We start from the raw sequence: 21,618 nt of genomic DNA, 5'->3' as shown, positions 1-21,618 counted from the left end.
AGCCTGAGTCACAAGAAGTAAAAGGGATCTTTTTAATCGAAATGAAGGCACAGTCTAAGATATAATGGGAAATTTAGGTGCCCAAGTGCTAATTTTAAGTGCTATGAAGAAAATCAGTGATTGGATAAGGCATTAATCATATACAAACAAAATAATTCTGTACCTGAAAAGATGAAGATGGTGCTGCTCTATGTTTGGCAGAGTAAGAAGAGAAGAGTCATTTATCCATCGACCCTGGATTACCATCTGAATCAGACCGGTAATATTCAGGGCAGTTACCAACCAGCCTTGGTTTGCTGCAACATCCAACATTGCCTAGGAAAGGAAAACACATACATCATAAAAATAATATGACATCTTACTTTTGTGTCTAAACACAAGAACCTTTTAAATTTATTGCTGGCTTCTTTATTTTTCACTGTGTGGCTGAATTATAAGACCCAAGTTTCAAATTACAGCCACTCTCCCCTTCTTAAGATTTAACCTTACTTTTCTCAATGTGAAAAAGATAAGGCAAACAACATCATGATATGCTTCGTAGCTTGTAATAATTGACACTTTTAAACTTGTTCTATAATTGCTTTGTGTTTTAAAAATTAATGGGAAAAAAACCCCCACAAACAACCAGAAGCCAGGTAACAAAAGTCATTATGGCTTAGGAGGCACATGAGAGCTATCTTCAAATATAACAAAATATTCTGCAGGGCCCATAACCAGGAAAAATGGGGGAAGTTAAGGATGGAAAAACTTCCTAACAAAATGGAATGGGCTGCTTCAGTGGATTTTCCCTCACTGGAGGTATTTAAACAAGAGCTGGATGACGGCTTGCTCTAGGATGCTGTGGAAGATATGGGTTGGAGTATATGGTCTCTAAGGTTGCTTCCAATTCTGGGATTCTGTGAAATACTTATGAAACGCTGATTATGTGTAAGGTACTAATGCCTGTTCTTTTGAATGACACTAAAGAGGTGACATAAAGAATATTAAATAAAACATGTAACATTGCTCAGTAGCAACATGGTACACTTTAAAAAAGCACAGTATTTAGTACACTAATGGTTGTACATATTCTGTTGCCATGGAGACAATTTGGCTAGAATGGACTGATTTTAAAATAAGAAACATAATTTAAAAACAAAACAAAACAAAACACTTACTCCCAGTTCAACATTAGGAAAACAATCAAAATAATTAATCATACCAAAAACCAAAACATACAAAAACTCATGATCATCTGAATAGCTGAAGAAAAAGCCTTTCACAAAGTGAATTATTCTTTTGTGCTAAAAACCCTACAAAGTACAGGCATAAAAAGACCTTTTAAAAAATGTCATACAAAGCATCTATCTAAAACCAAAAGCAAGCGTCATTATATGATGTGTATGCATTAGAATCTTTCCCAATTAATACGGAAGTGAAAGCAGGGATGTCCACTCTCCCCACTATTATCTGATATAGTTGTGGAAATGCTAGAAGCAGCAATAAGACAAGATACGGGCATAAGATAGGGAAGGAAGAGATAAAACTAAACTGATTTGATAATGATATGATGGTATTCTTAGAAAATTGTAGGGATTAAACAAAGATACTGAGACAATTAATAGCTTCACCAAAGTTCCAGGTTACAAAACAAACTCTCAAAAATCAACAGCATTTCTATATAATAATAACAAAACCCAAAAAACAAAAATACAAAGGAAAATCCAATTCCAAATAACAACAAAACGAATAAAACACCTGGGGATCAACCTGCTGAAACAAACAAAAGACTTGTCTAGATTCAATTATAAAGTTCTCCATAAAGAAGCATAAAGAACACATTAAATAGCTGGATGAATGTACAGTGCTCATGGCTATGCCACGCCATTATAATAAAAATGACAATATTTCCAAAGTTAATTTATACTTTTTAATGAAATATTATTGTACTGTAATAAACTACATGATGAATATAGAGAAGCACAGAAAGATTTACAAAAACTGATGCAAAGTGAAGTAAGCAGAATCAAGAAAATACACCAATAACTATAACAACGTAAATGTAAAGAACCATCCACCAAAAACTGAAGAGATACCAGAAGACAACCCCAACCTAGCACTTTGTGGAGATGAGCGGTTCTCAATTACACATTACACATTCTGCATGTACATTTTTTTCAATGTGTTCATCAGTTGCACTGATTTTTTTTACCTCCTTTAAAAAACACTATTAGTTATATGGGATAGCTGAGATGAGGGGAGAGGTAGAGCAGAGAAAGAGTACTGGGAATTACTATCATGATGTAAGAAACAGAAGACATTACTAAAAACAAACTTGTTGGCTTTCAACAATAATATTTTGAAAAATAAATTATTTTTCATGAAATTTAAGCTCAAATTAAGAAACAAAAACATCTTTAAAGAATAATCTTGGGGGCAGCTAGGTGGCGCAGTGGATAGAGCACCAGCCCTGGAGTTAGGAGGACCTCAGTTCAAATCCAACCTCAGACACTTGACACTTACTAGCTGTGTGACCCTGGGCAAGTCATTTAACCTCACTGCATAGCGACCCCCCCCACAAAAAAAATCTTGGTAGTCTTTTAAAGTTAGTATTAATAATAGCAAGAAGATAAAAACTTTTAGGTTTCCTCCCAGAAAGCATATCCCCTATTTTTTCAGTGTAAATGACATTATTCATGATCTCAAAAAAGTACAAACCTGTAATATTTCTAACACCTTTTATATGCTGCTAGTAGAAGGATGAGAAACTACACATATTAGTCTATACATTTAATCAAATGTTTTATGGACAAACAAAAGGCTGCATTTACTTAAGGCAAAACTAAACAATGAAATCTTCTTTAAACAAAAGAGTTGTTTATACAGGCAAATCCATTTCAATTAAATTAGACTGATTCTGGAGAGATGCTGCCATAAAGACATATGAGTTAGTATGAGTCATGGTTAGACACCCATATTACATTAGTAGCCTACAATGTGATTTTAATAGATTTGGGGCATTCAGAGTTGGAGTAGCAGGGATTAGAGGTATCCAGTAAATGCTTAAAATGTCATTTTAATTGCAATTGTTGTATCTATTCATGAACATGTTACTAAAATACACATTTGTATTAATGTGTCCGGAAAAAGAATTTTAGAAATGCTTTTCTAGTAGTTTAAAATTAATTGCTGTACAAATGTAACTACTATATGACAATATTTCTGTCCTTCTGAACTATCTTTAGTATATAATTACCAAATCATTTATTTTAATTTTTTTTTGTTTCCTTCCACATTATAATACACTGAAAATAATTTTGCACTTAACTTTCTCAGCAAATGGTCAAATCTATAATTGCTATGTTATGTTGTACACAATAGAAGAATGGCTTCAAAAAACCATTTACTTTTCATAAAAGCTATCCACCTGTGTGTTCTTCTTTCACAGCCATATAGTAGAATGGACTGATGTTTCTTGGTTTCTGTTTATTGAACAGCAATGTAGAAAGTCTTTGCTGACTAGCAAGGGTATGGACAGAATAATTTTTGGAACCAATGATTTTACAGCTCTGCTCATAGTACAGCCTATAAGAAGGCATTCCTCTAAATATAATGGAAAGATACATGTTTTAAAATCTAGGGATAATTCAAATCTTATACTCCTCTCACACCCCTGCTGAGTTGACTGATATCCATCGGTTTTCTATGAAGCAAATGGAATGAATCAAGGCAACTCATATCCATGATGAGTAGGACCACATCCTATTCAGACAAATCTACTAAACAGTGCTAAAGTAAGAGAAAGGGAGGGGATAAATGAGTAATTAGACCCAATGAAGCATCATTATTTATGAAATTGTACTTTAAAGTAATTTTAGTGATCTCAGTTTTGATGCTGGATTATAATTTGGTTGGAAATTGTGCCATACTAACAGCTTGCATACAAGAAGAATTGGCTAAAACATCTGTTTTTAACTTTGAAGTTTTCCTGATGAAGCTGAAAGTTTTCACAAAATTTATGGCATTTCTGAATAATTTTCCCTAGTAAAATCCAGATGTGAGACACCAAGAAATAATGTTAAGTAACTGCTTACATGAAGTAAATGAAATCAAAAGGCACAGAATGAATTGGAAACTTTTTACTTTCTTTCCTTTTCACAAAAAGAAAGATCAAGAATCTATGGTGACAAGAGCATCGTGTACATGTCTAGGGAAGTAATGGGAAATAAGGTTGGGGGTCAGATCACACTGAGCCTTCATTTTCAAGCTAGAGTCTAGCTTGTCATCAGTGGATGACAAAGAATCACATTTTTTTTTTTTGTGCAAAGGAACAGTTAAGTAACAAGAGGCTATACTAAGAATAGCTAGCTTGCAGTAAGTGTCAGAGGTGGGATTTGAATTCAGATCTTCCTGACTCCAAGTCTGACTATCCAATGAGCCATGCAGCTAGCTACGTAACTTAATTTGCCAAGTGGTGTATAGGATGATTGCAAGGATGGTGAGACAAAGTGGGAGAAACCAAGTCACTTATTCATACTTATTAAGTGACTAGATATTGTGTGCTAGATACTGTTAAAAAACTATTTTAGTTGGGTCAGCTAGGTGGCGCAGTGGATACAGCACCTGCCCTTAGAGTCAGGAGGATCTGAGTTCAAATGTGACCTCAGACGCATCACTAGCCATGTGACTCTGGGCAAGTCACTTAACTCCAACTGCCTCACCAAACAAACAAACAAAACCCAAAACAAACACACACACACACACACACACACACACACACAAAACACGAAACAAAAAAACTATCATAGTAGTCCAGGCGAAAAGTAATAAGAAATTGGATCGCAGTGGTAGCAGGAAATGAATGAGAAACATGTAGGGAGAACTGACAGAACTTGGTAACTGACTGGATATAGATAAGCAAAGGAGTGAAAGGTAGTTTCTGGGTTTTGACCTCAGATTACTGGGGGGAGGGTGATGCCATTAAAAAAAAAAGAGTACTAGATCTAGAACCAGAAGACTTGCATTCAAGTCTTGGTTCTGTCACTTGGTCCTTCACTTCATCTCCCTGTGCACAGTTTCCTAATCTATAAAATGAGAACTAGGTCTTTTTCAACTTTAGGTCTATGATCCTATGTTCCTAATTGGTCTGTTTCCTCTTCCACGAGATGACAAATTTGTAGTCCTAAAATAGTGGTCTGACTATGTGACTGTCAATTTCAGTAGCTTTGGCTTCTAGTATCAAATATAGCCCAGTTTTTAAAGTCCCTTATAATCTGGCTCCCATCTGCTTTTCTAGACTTATTTCTTATTAACTTTCTTCACATACTCTATATTCTAGCTAGACTAGAGTAGGTTCTTAACAGAACTTAATGGGATAGCTTCCATTTCTGTGCCTCCTCAGAGGTGGTTCCTCATGTCCATTTTGCCTACTTTCTTTAATTTCCAGCTCATGGAACATCTAACTTCCGTTAAGGCTCAACAAAGGTGCCATCTCATAGAGGAAGCCTCTCCTGACGACAATGTTCCTGCCACATAATAAATAATAAATTTTACTCACTCATTAATTCACTGCCTTTCTATTTTCCGAATTGTTAAGTTTGTTAGCGTTCTCAAATTCTCCTATGCTTACTTTCAGTGTATATGTTGTACTCAACACCCCTCCCACTCCCACCTCCCCTCACCAAATATAAGTTCCTTCAGGGCAGAGCTATTTCATTTTTATCTTTGTGTCTTTAGAATCTATGCACAATGCCTTGCATTTAACAGGCACCTGACAAATGATTGTTAGATTTAAACGAATGACCTTTCCTCCTTTGAAGACTGTGAAATAACGATTCTATTTTTCTGTCTTTATCACTATCACCTGCTAACTTCCAGAGGTCAGTGCCTTCTGAGTTTCCTTTATGACTTTAGCACTAATTCATTCTGATTTTACATGTTTTGTTCAGTAGTAGCACCACTCACCTAGTCTCCTATGTTCAAAATCTTTCTATTATCTTTAATTTCTTCCTTAGAAGGGATTAGAGGGAGTTGTTGGAAAGTTTTGAGCAGAGGAGTGATACATCCAGATTAGTTTATGATCAGTTTGGCAGTGATGTGCAAGATAAACTAGAGATGGAAAAAAGCTATGAGGTTTTGCAGTAGGCCTGGCATGGTAACAGGAATAAAAAGAAGAGATGCAAGAACAATGGTTGAAGTAGAATTGCCAGAACTAACTCCCTCTTTAATGCCTACTGAGTAAAGTTCAAGTTCTTTAGTTGGCATTCGAGACCCTTCACAATTTGTTGCCACCTTAATTCCAGCCTCATCTCATACCATACTCACTGCCAATAAATAATGATTAATAATAATAATAATAATAATAATGATAATGATGATGACAGAGGATTTATGAAAAGACTTAGAGCTATAAACACATGCTCCTTGCTTTCTTGCCTGGTTTTTCCCTCTATTTACAATGCTTCCATCTTCCCTTGGGATTCTAACCTATACTTGAAGCCTAACCAAAGTACCATATCTTCTGGGAAGGCCTCCTTAATTGCTCTAGTTGGTAAAGAACTATTCTTCCTCATATCTCTGTGTTTGTTTACAACTCTCATGTGTTTCTTTGACAGAACTGTGAACTCTTCAGGGGACACTATCTTCTTCTGGTGCTTAAGGTAACCTCTTCATGTCTTATCCTGTGTGATTCTTTTTTATATTTCTTTTTTTGCATAAATCCTCCATTGAAGATATGGTTCTGTAAATATTTTGTCAGTACCAGAGAGTAGCACTCAGGCCATCTATTTGTTACCTCCCATTCTTACTGTATATCTGGTCCACCTTCTATTCCTAACAGGTCCTTTATGATACTTTTTTGGGTAATAAACTGTAGCTTACTTTATATTTATCATATGTATTTTCATTGCTCTTTGGGAGGCCTCTAACTTGGTTCTTATGATTTTATGGCATTTCCTGATTTACAGCCATACAGAATCATTGGTAAAATTATTGTTTTAAAAGATGGGCTTTAAAAAAAAAATTAGCAGTGAGCAATGAACAATGAACAATTTCTCAAATGTGATCTAGTCCCTAACACCCTCCACAATTCACTGTTTATCTGCAAAGGCAGGATGGTATAGGAAAATGAGTTCTGGAGGTAGAGTTAAAAGGCTTGGGTTCAAATCCACCTCTATTCACCATATTTGCAATCTTGAGGAAATTCTCTCAAGGCCACAGTTTCTTCATTTGTAAAACAAAACGGCTAGACTGGAAAATCTCCACTATCCCTTGTAACTCTGACTCCTATGAACCAGTGCCGATCTAAGATAAGCATACTGAGAGATAAACTAAATAGACTCTTTATTCAAATGTAAACCATAATCTAGAAAATTTTTTTTTCATCCACATTGCTTGTGTGGGTGGTTAGACTGCTTTTTTTCAAATGAGGATCTTAATAACAAGGTATAGTGTTCTGGGGATATATAAAATCAACACAATGTCATTTGCAAATTAGACCAACTAGCTAATGCTGTCATAAACAGAAAATTCCTCTTCTATTTAAACTCTGCATAGGGCACACTCCATGACACTGTCATATATTTTACTTCAGCATGTCTCCCTGTTTTATGTCTTGTTTGATATCGATAGCACATAATTGAACAAAGTTAATTTTAATGGTAACTGCTCTGGAAGACTCATAACTACACAGATGAGTGGGAGGCACTTTATCTGAGGAGAGCCTTTTAGGTAACATTTTCTTTACAAAGCGAAATGTGTACTTGAAATCATTAAACAATAAACACAATCAGATCTTCTATCTTCCTTATGTTTCTGTCAGTTCTGACTATAAAAATGAGTTTTGCTTTAAGAAACGGTATTTGAAAGCCTGTTGTTTCACTTCTGAGATTTCTTCAAGAGTGCCCTTATTTCCTTGAATAGAACATTTTCTGTTTTATAGAAATGAAAACATATGAGTAGGTATCTGCTGCTGTCTTTTTTGTAGGCCACCACTTCCACTCCTGCCTTTAAGTAAAAATATGGTCTATGAATATTTCTATTCTTTTGGATATTTTATTCTATCTTGTCTTGAGTTCCTTAAAATTGTTATACCATAACAGATTTCTTCCACATGTATCTCATCAGATCTAGTGTCTTTTCTTGACTAAATTTTCTCAATGGCCTTTACCACTCTCTCAGATACTGAGGTGGCACAATCCAAATGTGGTGATTCCACTGTTGTTGATGAGAATGACATACATACCCACACTCACACAGCTTGTATATTATAGCAATAATGGCAGATCTGGTCCATTTCACATACAGCTGTTCTCTCCCTGCTCCCTCCAATTTTACTTACAGATGGTTTTTCTGATGATCTGGCTTAGTTATGCTCATGCCAATTTTCTTGTGGATTCATTTTTCATTTAAATGCTTATCCATCTGTATACCTAATTTATTTATTTTGAGGGTGGGTGAGATAATGTAGTCTGTCATCTTTCTCTACTCTCCTTCTCCATAATGTTTTATGCCTTTAAATAGGTGTTGTTCTTGGCTGCCTGGTGTCTCCATGTGACAAAGATGTCAAGTGTTTGCCAATTGAGGTAGTTTCTGGGATCTTTTGGTCATCTTGTGGTGATCACTTTGTGCTGCTTAAAACTCCTCTAAAAATGGTGATGGACTTAATTTCCCCGAATAACTTTGTTAGGTTACAGCTATAAAGGTATGAGGTATTTTCATTTTTCTTCCTAATTTAGTATTGCTTTTGAACTTTGCTTTATCAAGCTGATAATGATTGCACAAAGACATTTGATATTTAAAATGACTGTGATGTCAGAAATTGGCTATTTCCAGTTTTTAAAGATAAGGTCAATTTCAATTTTTTGGCAATATCCACATCCAGTCATATGTAGAAAATGCAGGGAAGTCAGTTAACAAAATCGGCCTGATGGAAGAGGAGACAGGAGTAGATAATGGCTGAATGGCTGTCAGGTTGGACAGGGCTAAGCAGGAAAGGGATGAAAGTATGAGAGGTGTAGTCTTTGCTTAGGGTGGGAAGTGTAGATACAATGAATGTTATCTGTGCTGTCCATATTTCTGGTGTTATTCTCAAAAAATTGAGAGGAATTCCAGAAGCATTTAACTGATAAGAGAGAAGAGATGAGTAAGGGGAATTTAGTTATTGGAGAAGCTTGTAGAATAAACCAATTACAATATTTTGAGTAGAATGTTTGTGAGGTGATATGTTAGTGTGAATCCAAAATTCTATATGCTGGCTTTGGTTTGGTTTGGGGGGTGGTAGTGTATGCGCGCGTGCATATCTGTCTTCACTGTGCAGTGGTAGAAAAGGATCACACTGACGGTCCTTCAATATGCTACTTCAGGTTCTGAACTTTGTCTTGACAAATATCAAGGCATGGAAAGCCATGAGGTTTTTATTAGACAAGACAATAAAACTTCTAAATGTAACAATTTTTGGCTGGGTCTACACTAAAATCATCTAGGAGGTTTGGCCATTTTCCAGGTATTTCAGTCTTGGCTTTACTATTTAAATAGAAAACTGAATTAATTGCCATATTAAGTATCCATTCTTATTCAAAGGAAAAAATAACCATTTCATAAAACATGGACAAGTTTTGGAAGCAGATCCTTTTGGCAAATACATTTAGGATGCAAAAGCTACATAGTCATTGCTTTGGTACCTCCTCGTGTTCTTTCTGTTTACCTTGAACCTCAAGCAAGTGTCTTCCTAGAAAAGATTTTACTGCATCTAGAGTCAGATTCATGTACAGAGTGCATACAAATAATTTCTAAAAGCTGCCACAGAAATGATTAACCTTTGGAAACTTGAATCCAGAGGTTTTCCTTCTTACTTCTGCCTAGCAGTTTTGACAAATTACATTTGCTAATTTATTGTATGTGCATTTTACTTTTCACTAAATCTTTTATGGCACATTGACATATTTCTCAAATAACATTAAAACAGTAAACTCTAGTATTAAGGCCATCTATGTTGAAACTTTATGCGATTATTTTGAAAAGAATTAAATATTAGATAGTTCATAAAATTTAGAACTGGGAAGGGAGTTTAGAGACCACCTGATCTCAAACTCACCAAAAATTAAGAAACAAATTCAGTGAGGTGGTGATTTTTCTCTCATTGGAGGTCTTTAAGCAGACTAAAACTACTTGTCAAGTTTGTTTTAATGAACTAGAGGCTGCCAAGGTCCTTTTTAACTCTAAAATTCTGTGATTTGTCTAAAGTTACACAGGTAGCAAGTAACAGAAGTGGCATTTGAACTCAGTCCTCAAAATCCAGTGCTCTTTTTAATATAGTGAGAAATATATAAATTTAAATTCCATTTGAGGCTGCTTTATATTCATTTCTGAGTCACTAATTAATTGAATTTTACTTCAAATTAGGAGTGAAATAAAGCACAAATCTAAAATGTTTAAAATAATTTTAAAGCTCTTAGTTAATACTGAGATAACCTCAATAATACAGAGAAATACATTATTCAACATCTTTTAAGCAGAATTGATAGTTTAAAAAACTATATAGTTTAATTTAAAAATAAATTTTGAAAGAAATTTTGGTCACTATACTCATTAAATTTAATGTAAATGAAACAAATACATTAAAAATCAGTTAGATTAGTTATTATTTCATGATATTTAAATATCACATATTCCAAATGACACAAAGGGCTTCTTAAGGCAATTACACCAGATAACATATAAGGTGCCTTGGGGAGATAAGATTCTATGATATTGTAAATTTGGGGCAATAATCAATATACTTTAATATTTTTCAATATAAAGGGTCTTTACATCTTTGACCCAGGTGTTTCAGTAAAACTAGTGCAGATTAGCATTTTAAAAAGTACTGTAGATGAGACCTAAATTTAGTATACTAGAGAAAGGGTTTACCTTGTTAGGGGTACAAAGGATGGGACAGATGGCTCTTCTCTCTCTCTCTTCTGTGCCACTCCACCAGCCTCTTAATGTTTAATGGACCCTTACTTTCTCAATTCTGCCCTCTCATCTTCCCCCTTCCCCCCCCCCCCCCCAAGTCTTACGCATCCCTTTCCTATGATTTATGGTGTAGTCTCCAGACAGCCCTTGAATGTATCCTGGTGATAGTATCACAGAAGTTAAAACTTTTGAAAAATCAGATCACATGTATTCTAATGTAATACTACCACATACTCTTGAAAAGCTAAGAAAAGTATATTAGAAAGAATGTAAATTTGCTTGGTCCATTATAAGGAAAAGATTTTCAATCATTCTCCAAATCCAAGTGGTTGATTTATAAGAGTATATAAAAAAGTAGAAAAAAAACCCACCATAAAAGCTCATGTTAACAAATGCATTAGTGAAAAACTAAAACTTGAAATCCAAAAAACATCTCAAATGTAACAGAAAAAACAAATAAACCACAGTTCTAGCTCAGTAGCTTCTAGATGCTTAATGATGTCAGGAAAAGCAGAAAAATTTTTCTTGAGGAAAAAAAATCTACAAACCTTAAAGGTTCAGGTCAATTTCAAAGTAATGATACAATATTTTGTCAATATTAAAATAATATAAGTACATTTATGAGAATCCTTTTCTGCAGCAACAGTTGTTCCCAGTAACTTTCTCCTGAACTTTTAGCCCCAGAAGGTTAGCATTCAGGAAGCTCAGCTGCTGTCTAACAAACTTAATTAATCAAAAAGTCATTTCCGAGCTGTAACTATGAGTAAAAGCGCTTCAAGTGCGCTAGCAAGCATACAAGTTAATCAAAATGCTAATGCAGTACAAATTAAAGTTGTGATTAACATTTCACAGTAGCTGCTTAAGTGAATTGATCACACAAATGGGTTAAGCATTACTCATTTCCTACAGCCCCAGACGGGAAAAGGTTTTGCTGGTGGGCATGAAAAGAGGAAGCTAGGGATAGGAAGATTCTTCATAAGTAGTATCACATCTTCAATAAGCTATCATCAAACTGCCATACAAAAGCTTCTAAGTAAACTCACACTGTATAGGGGAGGAAGGGGAGGGTTTTGGGGGTGATGGAGGGTGGTAGAAGAGTCCTGGAAGGCATTTTGCTAGTAAATAAATTTACATGATCATTTGCTTATACCCTTAAATCTGCATTCTGAGTAATTGGTTGCTTCCTGTTTCTATAATGCAAAAGTGTACTGACTGGAGTTCAAATCCTGACTCATATTTAATAGCTGTGTGACCCTGGCCAAGTCACTTATCTACTCTGTGTTTCATTTTCCTTTTCTATGAAATAAGAATAGAAAAAGATTTACATAGTTTACCCTATTAGCTTGTTTGGGAGTCTGCTTTATGTAAATGTGAATAGTTTTTATTAGTCCCTCATTTTCCAAACAAGAAATCAGAGGCCCAGAGAACTGAAATGACTTCCCTAAATCTACAAGGCTGATCAGAAGGCACAAGCGAGGATAAGAACATAGGACTCCTGATTTCCTAATCCAGGGCAATTAAAAAAAAAACACTACACTATATTAGTGGATGCACATTTAGAGAATACACGTTTATGAATGAACTTTTAAAATATCTTTTATGACTATTCAATAGATTCGAGGGAGAGGGACCCTGTCTTTAAAATAATATATGATTTTATTTAGCAGTCTTAGCTGCTAACTATATAATCCATTCAATTCTGGAAGCCAATTACTACTATACTCTCTCTTCATTTCAATTTAATTCAATAAACATTTATTAGATGCTTGCTTTGTGAGATATAGAGTAATTCTATTTGGCTTATCTACAGGAATTTAAAAATAAAACTCACTTAGATGGATATATTTTAACCACCTTTAACCAAAACATTTTCTGAAGATATTGAACAAGGGATTTGACCAAGTACTTCTTTGTTAAGCCCAGAGATACTTGGGACATTTTTCTTTCAAACTCTATTTGATTCTCTAATTCTAAACCTTGCTCATGTAATATGTCTTGACATCCCTCAACACACTGGTATCCTATTGAGTCTGTGCTTAACCCATTCATAGGTAAATACTCCTTAAAGGCTAAGGCAGTCCTACTCATATGGAAGTTTTATTCTGCTAACATTAAATATCTTTGTGATTGTATTTACTAGAAATGGAAGTCCTTTGCCAATATAAATGCAGAGGCAATTACAGTCATATTAGTTTAAAAAAAAAAGTTGTGCCAATGAATAAAGACTGAATCCATTCCCTGTTCTGAGATCTAAATACATATTTGTTTGAAGATGGAACAGAGTAATTTTAGAATAGCAGAGCATTAAATAAGAACAGAACATTGGCTGGTGCTATCTGAAATGTACCAAACTTTTAAATGGGTACTAAATGCTGTCACAGCTATATCAATTTATTTTATTTCATATTTTGTTAAGTAAGCTGCAGAAATCACAATCAGGGCAGCTTGTATGAAAACCTTTATGTTCCTCTGAACAAAGTGGCATCAGAGAATAATACTGGCCTGTTTGATATTGCCCCAAGCATACAAGCATAGTTGTATTAGAAATCTAAGTCCATTCAGCTAAAATAGGTAAAAAATAGGGCTAAAAAAGGGCAAAATAAACAGAAAAAGAGCAATCTTTCTACTTCTTTAAAATACAAATTCCTTAAAAGCAGAGACTTCTTAGGTGTTGTTTTGTATAATAACAATGACTAGCATTTGTACAGAGCTTTGAAGTTTACAAAATGCTTCACAAACTGGGTATTCTCTGCACGCTTGATATATACAATGGCTCTGAGAAATAGGTCCCATTATTATTACCCCATTTTACAGATGAGGCAACTGAAGCTGAGATAAGTTACTTGCCCAGGCCACACAACTAATAAGTAGATGAAACCACATTTGAACTCAGGTCCTTCCTGACTCCAAGTAATTTGATTACAGAACAGTCTAGGCCAAAAACAAATGCACTGTAGAACAAACTGGTTGACTCACTACAAGGATGTACTTAGCTTCTGGTGGCTTAATATTAGAATTATCAGCACTATACCACTGGTATTTTATCCCCACTGTTTCTTACTTGACCTTTCACAGTACAATTAAATTCAGGACTCACAACATGGGGAAAAAAAGTGATTTGTAGGTCAAATAAGGATTTGTTCAAAGGACAGCAGACTAACCTGTTTTATTTTTGATACTACTGGTCTACTATATTTTTATTGTTTAACAGTGCTCCATGTGCTATAAAGGTGGCAACTAGATGGCACCGTGTATTGGTGCTAGACTTGAGGTCAGGAAGGGCCTGAGTTCAAATCTTATTTCATCTACTTACCAGCTGTGTGACTCTGGACAAGTCATTTAGCTTGGTACTCTGTGCACATTTGGAGTTTAATAAATGTTTTTTAATTGAAGTAACTTCTTGGGTTTTTTTGAAATTTCTTCTCTCATTTTCAACAGAGAAATTCTGATGACTTTAAAATTTAGGAATTTCTTGCTCTGGAAAGTGTGGAATGTTACATTTTGTTTTACAGAGGAAAAAAAAAACTACCTTCATAAAATAACATCCCTATTTTGTGGCCTTGTAGAGTATTACTGCTAGATCCTTTAAAAACTATGTTGAGTTTTCAATGTGACAAGGATACACAGATTTACTTTTGCTCTTTGCATTCATAGGTCAGAGGAAATTAAGCCACTCTTATATAAACAACACTTTACAGACCTCTAAGTGTTGAGCTTAGGTGATTTTCACAAGTTTGCCTGGTAAATTATTGTCATGAATGGATTTTAAACCCATTGCTCTAATATCCTTAAAGTTCAAATTTATACATAAAAATTACAAAAATGGAGCATGTAACATAGATCAAAAATTCATCACCCTAAAGCCAAGCTGGTAATAGGCCTCTTCAAAATTAGCTTAGGTAAGTACTCAGACAACATTTATACACACAGGCCATCTCCAAGTTTAAACTCAAAGGCTTTCCAGCTTGGTAGGATCTGTCAGAGATTCTGCTCCAGGGGCATAGCTTTTTAGAACGCAAGGTCACCTTTATGCCATAGTAAACTATAAGAGGAATCACATCAACTTTGAATTATTTTAGTTTTCTAATTATCCATTGCTTTGTCAATTCAGAAAAGCAACACAGCTCAGTGAGCGAATCAAACCACTAGCCACTTCCTCTCACCAGTCTTAGTTTTGTCATTTATTTGTTGGGTAAGCTTAGGCCAGTCACAATTTCTTGGCATATCTTATCAGCAAAATATAGATAATAGCACTGACTCTGAGGGTTAATATAAAGGCTTTTTTCTTTAGTATACTAGTACTGAAATAATTTCAGTTCATATATCAGGAACTACAGACACATTTTATTAGCTAATGTAATCAAGATAACATTTCCAGAGGTGAAGGACCAAGATATCTAATTATGTATGTGGAAAATGGCTAAAATTTCTCAAAATAGCTGATAATGATTAAAGTATAAAAACTGAAAATATTAGTCATATTTAAAGTATGACAGTGTGTATGCTGATAGATTGTGTGTGTGTGTGTGTGTGTGTGTGTGTGTGTGTGAATGTATGGGGCAATGATCACAGGGCTTTGAGTTCCATGGATAACAGAGACTAAGTAAAGATACTACTGCCAATAACACTAAAATGTGGAAAAAAGCAGACAAAAACAGGTACAAATCTCACTAATAAAGGATTTGTGGGGATGAGAGAGTGTGTAAAGGACATATCCAGGATGTTTTTGAGTTGGAAAAATACAATAACCAAATTCTTTGTAAATGACTGTATTATGGCGTCCCTGATATGAAGTCTCTCCATCTAGTATGATATCCTATGAACTAAAGAGGCTAGAATTTTTCTGTCAAACTAGATTTTTCACACTTTTAAGGGAGAAATATGAAAACACTTCTAAGAACTTTAAAATATCAAGCCACTTTTAGTCCCAGAATCTTTGTTTACTTTATAAACATTAATGTATCATCTCTGTAAGGTGTTAGTTTTGTTCAGGCAGCAGAGGTTAAGTGACTTCCCCAAGGCCTTAAAGTGAAGCAGCACTGGGGCTGACTTTATGGTTAATCCTGTTCTCAGACTACAAGGTCATGCCATTGTCCCGTGAAGGTAGTAGTAGCACAACACATTATAACTTTCCATTAGCCTGTATAATTGCTACCTGAAAAAAACAAACAAACCTGTTTAAACAAATTCTTACAAAAGTTAGAGCATACATATGTCAATTGAAAGTTGCCATGCCCAGGGTTTAGAATGGTGAGCCAATCATGGAAAAATTTATCAACTCTTTAGTTTTCCAAAGTTTTCCATTAGTCACCTGAATATTTCTTTCCTCTTATCTACTGATTTATCTTTATCACAAGTTTGGAGGGGAAAGAGTTGTGAGAAGAACAAGGTTTAAGACACAGATCTGACTGACACTTCTTTATAGCTTTAATAGTGTGAGGATGGAGATCCTTAAGCTGAAAAAGCTGGGCAACCAAAAAGTATTTAACATTTAAGAATGTCAGTACTATTGCTCTTAAAATGACTAACAGAGGATCAAGAAGATCCCATGTCACTAAGAAAAAACCCATAATGGAAACTAAAAAAACAAACAAAAAACTAAAAAAAAACTTGACCATACCTAACTTTCCTCCTTACCATTGGCTTAGAAAGACTGACTTCTCTGAAATCATCCTGTTGCTTTTATTTTTCTATAGCTTTTAAGACCTGAGGTAGAGGTACAATGAGAAAGGCAAATAAAGAACACATATAGGGATTCTCTTCTAATAAAATCAACACAGGCAAAATATAACATATGTATATATATGTATATCTGTACATACTTGTAGGTTTATAAATGTACTTAAAAAGTTAATTCCTTTTACAATTCTTTTGATCCCAGAATTCACCAATAGGTCAATGATTGGAAAAAAAAATTATAGTGCCTACATCAAATGTTACCCCACTGCTAAAACTTCAGGATCTTTAACCTTAGCTTGTAAATAAAGAGTGACTAAGGAGGAGCAAATCATCTTTTTGGAGACATAAACCATGTGTTAGTCACAAAACAATGTCAAAAATATTTATGTCTGCTAGAACCATGTTTTCTTTTGCTTCCCTGGGCCTGTGTTTAACAGAGTACTTAATAGATACCCATTAGCATAAGAATAACAGAAGACACATTCATTGTAATGGATTCTTTTCATGTTTTAGAAAAACAATAATTCTGAAATCTCTATATATCAAATGAAAACTAGGAAAATGTTTCCTTCACCATACTAATACAAATAACTCAGTGAGTTTAAATAGTTTTATTTCTAAGAAACTAGAACTGAAGGTGTTAAACTCTTGCTACATGAAGCAGATTATGGTATTCTTAATGGCACTTTGCTATAAATTAAATAAAAAAATGTTAAACCTAATTTGCATTTTCATTGAAACTGATTTCCAAGTCTCATCAACCAAAATAATAAGAGTGATATTTGAATCTTAGGAAAAAGACAAATAGATCCTTCTTTGTCTGAATCACCTTTTTGGCTTTGAAGTAATATGTGGAATGATATCTGCCAATTTATATTTGCTAAATATTCAATTGCAGAAATAATCAGATTTCACATTTATGGTTTTCTTTAATTATTCTTATTTTCACTTATTTCACTAAGTCTAACCATAATGCAGAAATAAAATTTTAAAAACAAAGCACATTTTTCTTCGAAACCGAAAAATATTGTAACATATAAGGAGAAAAAATGGTATAAAAATTGACTGTCATACCTGACACACTCTGACAGCTTGGTCCAATACTGTTTTAGTGTCAGTGCCATAGTCTGGGCATGGTAACATGGCTCGGCTGAAATGAGCTTGCAGCAGGAGATGTGATTTTGTGTGGGAATTGTCAAATGAATGAGGATTTACTTCAATTGGGAGATTCCTTGCCAGCTCACTGTTCATCTGATCTTCATTGTGCCTTACTGGCAGATCTGCATACTCTTCAGCATCCTTAAAAACAAAATGGGAAAATTATATACATACACACATGTATATATTTTTTATATCCCCATATATGTATCTCTTTTGTATCTAAAAATAATCAAATAATCGCTTTGCTTTTGATTGTACATCAAAAAAACTTGTGGAAATCAGACCTACTGCCATATTTCTTAGACTTTTGCTTACTTAAAACAATCATTTTGAATGTTAACACGGGCAGCAGTGATATGAAATCTTTTGGATGTGTGTGTGTGTCTGTCTGTATATATTACTAGGTAGCACATAGCTTAAAGTTTATTTTATTCTAAATTAATTAGATTAGGGAAGGACATTTGGAGTCATTTATAATTTGGGAATTTCCTTGGTTTCATCCTTCCATCTTTAAGTCATACTCAGTAAGGCAAAACTCTACTAACCTGATTTTTTCCAGGTTTGTTAAACTGAGCTGAATGATGTTACCCCATATGAATTATATGAGTACTCAGAACCCAAGATGACAGAAACACAGAAAGGGCCTATTTCACAAATTTAAATCTACTCTGGGGAGGACGCTGTACCACAGAGTATGCAACAAATACTAACAAATACTCTGTGTGAATGACTGTGGATCTGAAGGATCACTGGTCTTCCTGCTACTACATAACCTTTTCCTAACTCCATTGCCATGAAATCATCTTCAACCATCTGACACAGGGGTTCTTAACTTTTTCTGTACCAGTCTAGTGAAGTCCATGGACCATTTCTCAGAATAATGTTTTTAAATACATGCAATAAAATGTATAGTATTATAAAGGCAACCAAAAGTTAGTGAAAATAAAGATTTTTTTTCCCCCATCCAAATTCATAAATACCCTGAAATCTATCTACAGATCCCTGGCTGAGAACTCCTGGTCTAGAGGATATTTCCCCCCAGTAATTAGCTAACTACAGGAATCAGAAAATTGACAATGTAATAAAAATATAGTTTACTATTTCATTAATGAGTGTGTTATGTTTCAGAGAAGTATATAGGCTTCTTCCTCTTAAATATATACACACACACACACACACACATATATATATACACACACACACATTTTTTTTTATATATATATGTATATATATTAGCTCTAGCTATTAGTGTTGTGTGAATATGGAATCTTACTTTTCAAAAAACAATTATTTGAGATACACCCTATTGCCCTTGATAACTGAGCTATTCTCTACATACAGTTTTAACCAAATCAATCATTTGTTCTACAATTATCCCATTTTCCGTGACTTGTTTGATTCTTGTTGACTCTTGGATGTGAAGGAAGTTAGTGATGGCACCCCTCAGAGGTTTCATTATATGATATTCAGTACTCTGTAGTATTCTGTACATTCCCTTCCCCGTCCTTCATTTTCTTCTACGTGTAACTTTGTTCTTTTATTCATTCTACTCTGTTAATGTTAGAATTTTTGCAGAGGATGAAATGGTAGAGAAGTTTTAAAATGAATATTATTAGACCTTTTAAATTTAATATGCAGATATACTTTAATACTCGATTTCAACGAAAAGGTAGGAATAGGGTAGAATGGAGATAAATGTTGGGAAACATGGTACAGTAGTAAGAAAAGAGAGGTCAAAGGCTTCAAAGTTTCAAACCTACCTATCATTAATCTATTTTCTTTGAGGAAAGAGTCCAAGTGATAATTAACTAGCATCACTAAAAATGATATTTATTGTATTTTAACAGATAGGAAATGGTGGGTTAATAATCATCCAATTCTGTACAACTTGACACCCAGCTTGTTAGAGTAAAACTCAAAGTCACTACTGAATAAGAGTAAAGAAAAATGACGAAGATATGGTGAGCAATTAAGGCAATCACAACCTGATCTAAATAAGCTGTGGATGATGAAAATGGGGAAATGGATCACAGAGTAGACACAAAGGCTATTATTAACATTTGCGAAGGAAATTTGCCTGATATAAATTAAGCACAAGGAATAACTGTAAAGAGTCTGCTCGTTAACCACCTGGCTGCCCACACCAGAAACCAAGCCCCGAGGAACTTCTGCCCTGGAGCCCTCTTTTAGGATTGGTGAACTTACCCTGCCAGAACACTATTTCAGGAAAGAGTTTTCTTTAAACATCTTCCACCTTTGGCTTTAAACATCTTCCACCTTTGCTATCTCTTCCATAGCCTTCTAACCAGGGCTGGAATATCTTTCTCCCCTAATCAAGTTCTGTAATCATGAATGAAGATCAAGCCAACACTGTCAACTGAACCAAATCATCCAAAGGCATTTAGGAAGAAACTAGGAGGACAACAAACATGCAAAGAATGAAACAATATGTAAAGCTTGATAAAGGAACCTCTTTTCTACATAAATGACAGCTGGGCCATTACATTTAGACTCTTATCATAGTCCCCAATGTACTAAATGAGGAAGTAGAAATGGCACTAGGGAAAACAATGAGGAAAAAACCACTGGACTAGATCAAGTATACACAGAGGAGGGAACTGCTGGAAGTGACATAACTTAGTGGGCATTGAGGGATACACTAGTATTTATATAGTACTTTAAGATTGCAAAGTGCCTTACAAAAATTTTCTCACTGTATCCTCCCAACAACCCTGGGAGGTAGGTACTATTATTATCCCCACTTTACAGATGAGGAAATCAAGGCAAAGAGAAGTTAAGTGACTTGCCCATGGTCAAATAGCTAGTCAGTCTGCAACCAGATCTATGCTCAGGTCTTCTGACTCCATGTTCAGAACTATCCATTGTGTCACCTAGCTGCTCAAGGTATCTGAAAGATGGGAGAACAGCAAACCCTTGGAAAAAACCACGGACATTACACCCCCACCCCTCCCAAAAGGTATGAAGAGAATAAAATAATTCCTGTCCCACTTATTTACTTTCCTTTTAGTAAAACTTTCTGAGAATAATCTGAATATAGCCATATGTATCCATCTATCTATTTATCTATCATCCATCTATCTATCTATCTATCTATCTATCTATCTATCTATCTATCTATCTATCTATCTATCTATCTGTCTAAGAGGTACCCTTAACGAAGGTATGACAACAGGAAGGCTTTGAAAATGATATTTTCTGGCAGACCAAATATTTGCAGGCACACAACTAACTGAAAGCTCTAGAGACTTCAAGATCTCATTGTGTTTACATTGTGACTATAAAAAAGCACTTGATTTTGCAGAACAAAATGCCCCATTAATAAAGGCTTCTCAAAGAATGTGTCTTTCTTGCATATATCTGTTGTTTCTCACAATCAGAAATGTCTCAAGAGCAGAGGTTGCCTTGCTTTTTCCAAGAAGTTAGCACATGTTTTTGCACACAATAAACATTTAATATATTTTTGTTCATTAATCCATATATAAAAATTAAAGGGTTGTTTTTTGTTTGTTGGGTTTTTTTTGTTTTGTTTTTTTTTGCTAATTCCCAGACAATGCTCAATTCAGAGACAAAAATGGAAGATATATTTCCCCTAGATGGTGAAGTCTTCCAGATACTCCTATTTGGGGATGATATGGAACTGACTGTATCAAACTTCAAAACAATGTACAGCCTCCTAAATGAGATCTTTAATCACTCATGTGAATTCTACACAAGAAAAGTGGATGCCAAATTTCTATTACTCAAATTGTAACACAGATTTCGATAGGCAGCTCATAGAGACTGTCTGCCTATCTCTTAAGAAGAATGGACATCTCTTTTACCTAT

At 34.7% G+C, this 21,618-nt stretch overlaps 1 protein-coding gene across 4 annotated transcripts in view; it reads right to left on the bottom strand.

Moving 5' to 3' along the window:
* Positions 1-21,618, bottom strand: part of ASCC3 (activating signal cointegrator 1 complex subunit 3) — a 358,153-nt gene that overhangs the window by 11,272 nt on the left and 325,263 nt on the right. For all 4 annotated transcript variants that reach the window (XM_020998271.2, XM_020998273.2, XM_020998272.2 and 1 more), the window contains 2 exons: positions 17,686-17,910; positions 164-315 (listed from right to left, as the gene is read on the bottom strand). In XM_020998271.2, the coding sequence (XP_020853930.1) occupies positions 164-315; positions 17,686-17,910 (377 nt within the window). The remainder of the gene's footprint in view (positions 1-163; positions 316-17,685; positions 17,911-21,618) is intronic.

This window comes from Phascolarctos cinereus, unplaced genomic scaffold (genome assembly GCF_003287225.1).
Source record: "Phascolarctos cinereus isolate Bilbo 61053 unplaced genomic scaffold, phaCin_HiC Scaffold_5;HRSCAF=322, whole genome shotgun sequence".
Lineage (NCBI taxonomy): Eukaryota > Metazoa > Chordata > Mammalia > Diprotodontia > Phascolarctidae > Phascolarctos > Phascolarctos cinereus.
This window is presented reverse-complemented; position numbering and strand designations above follow the sequence as displayed.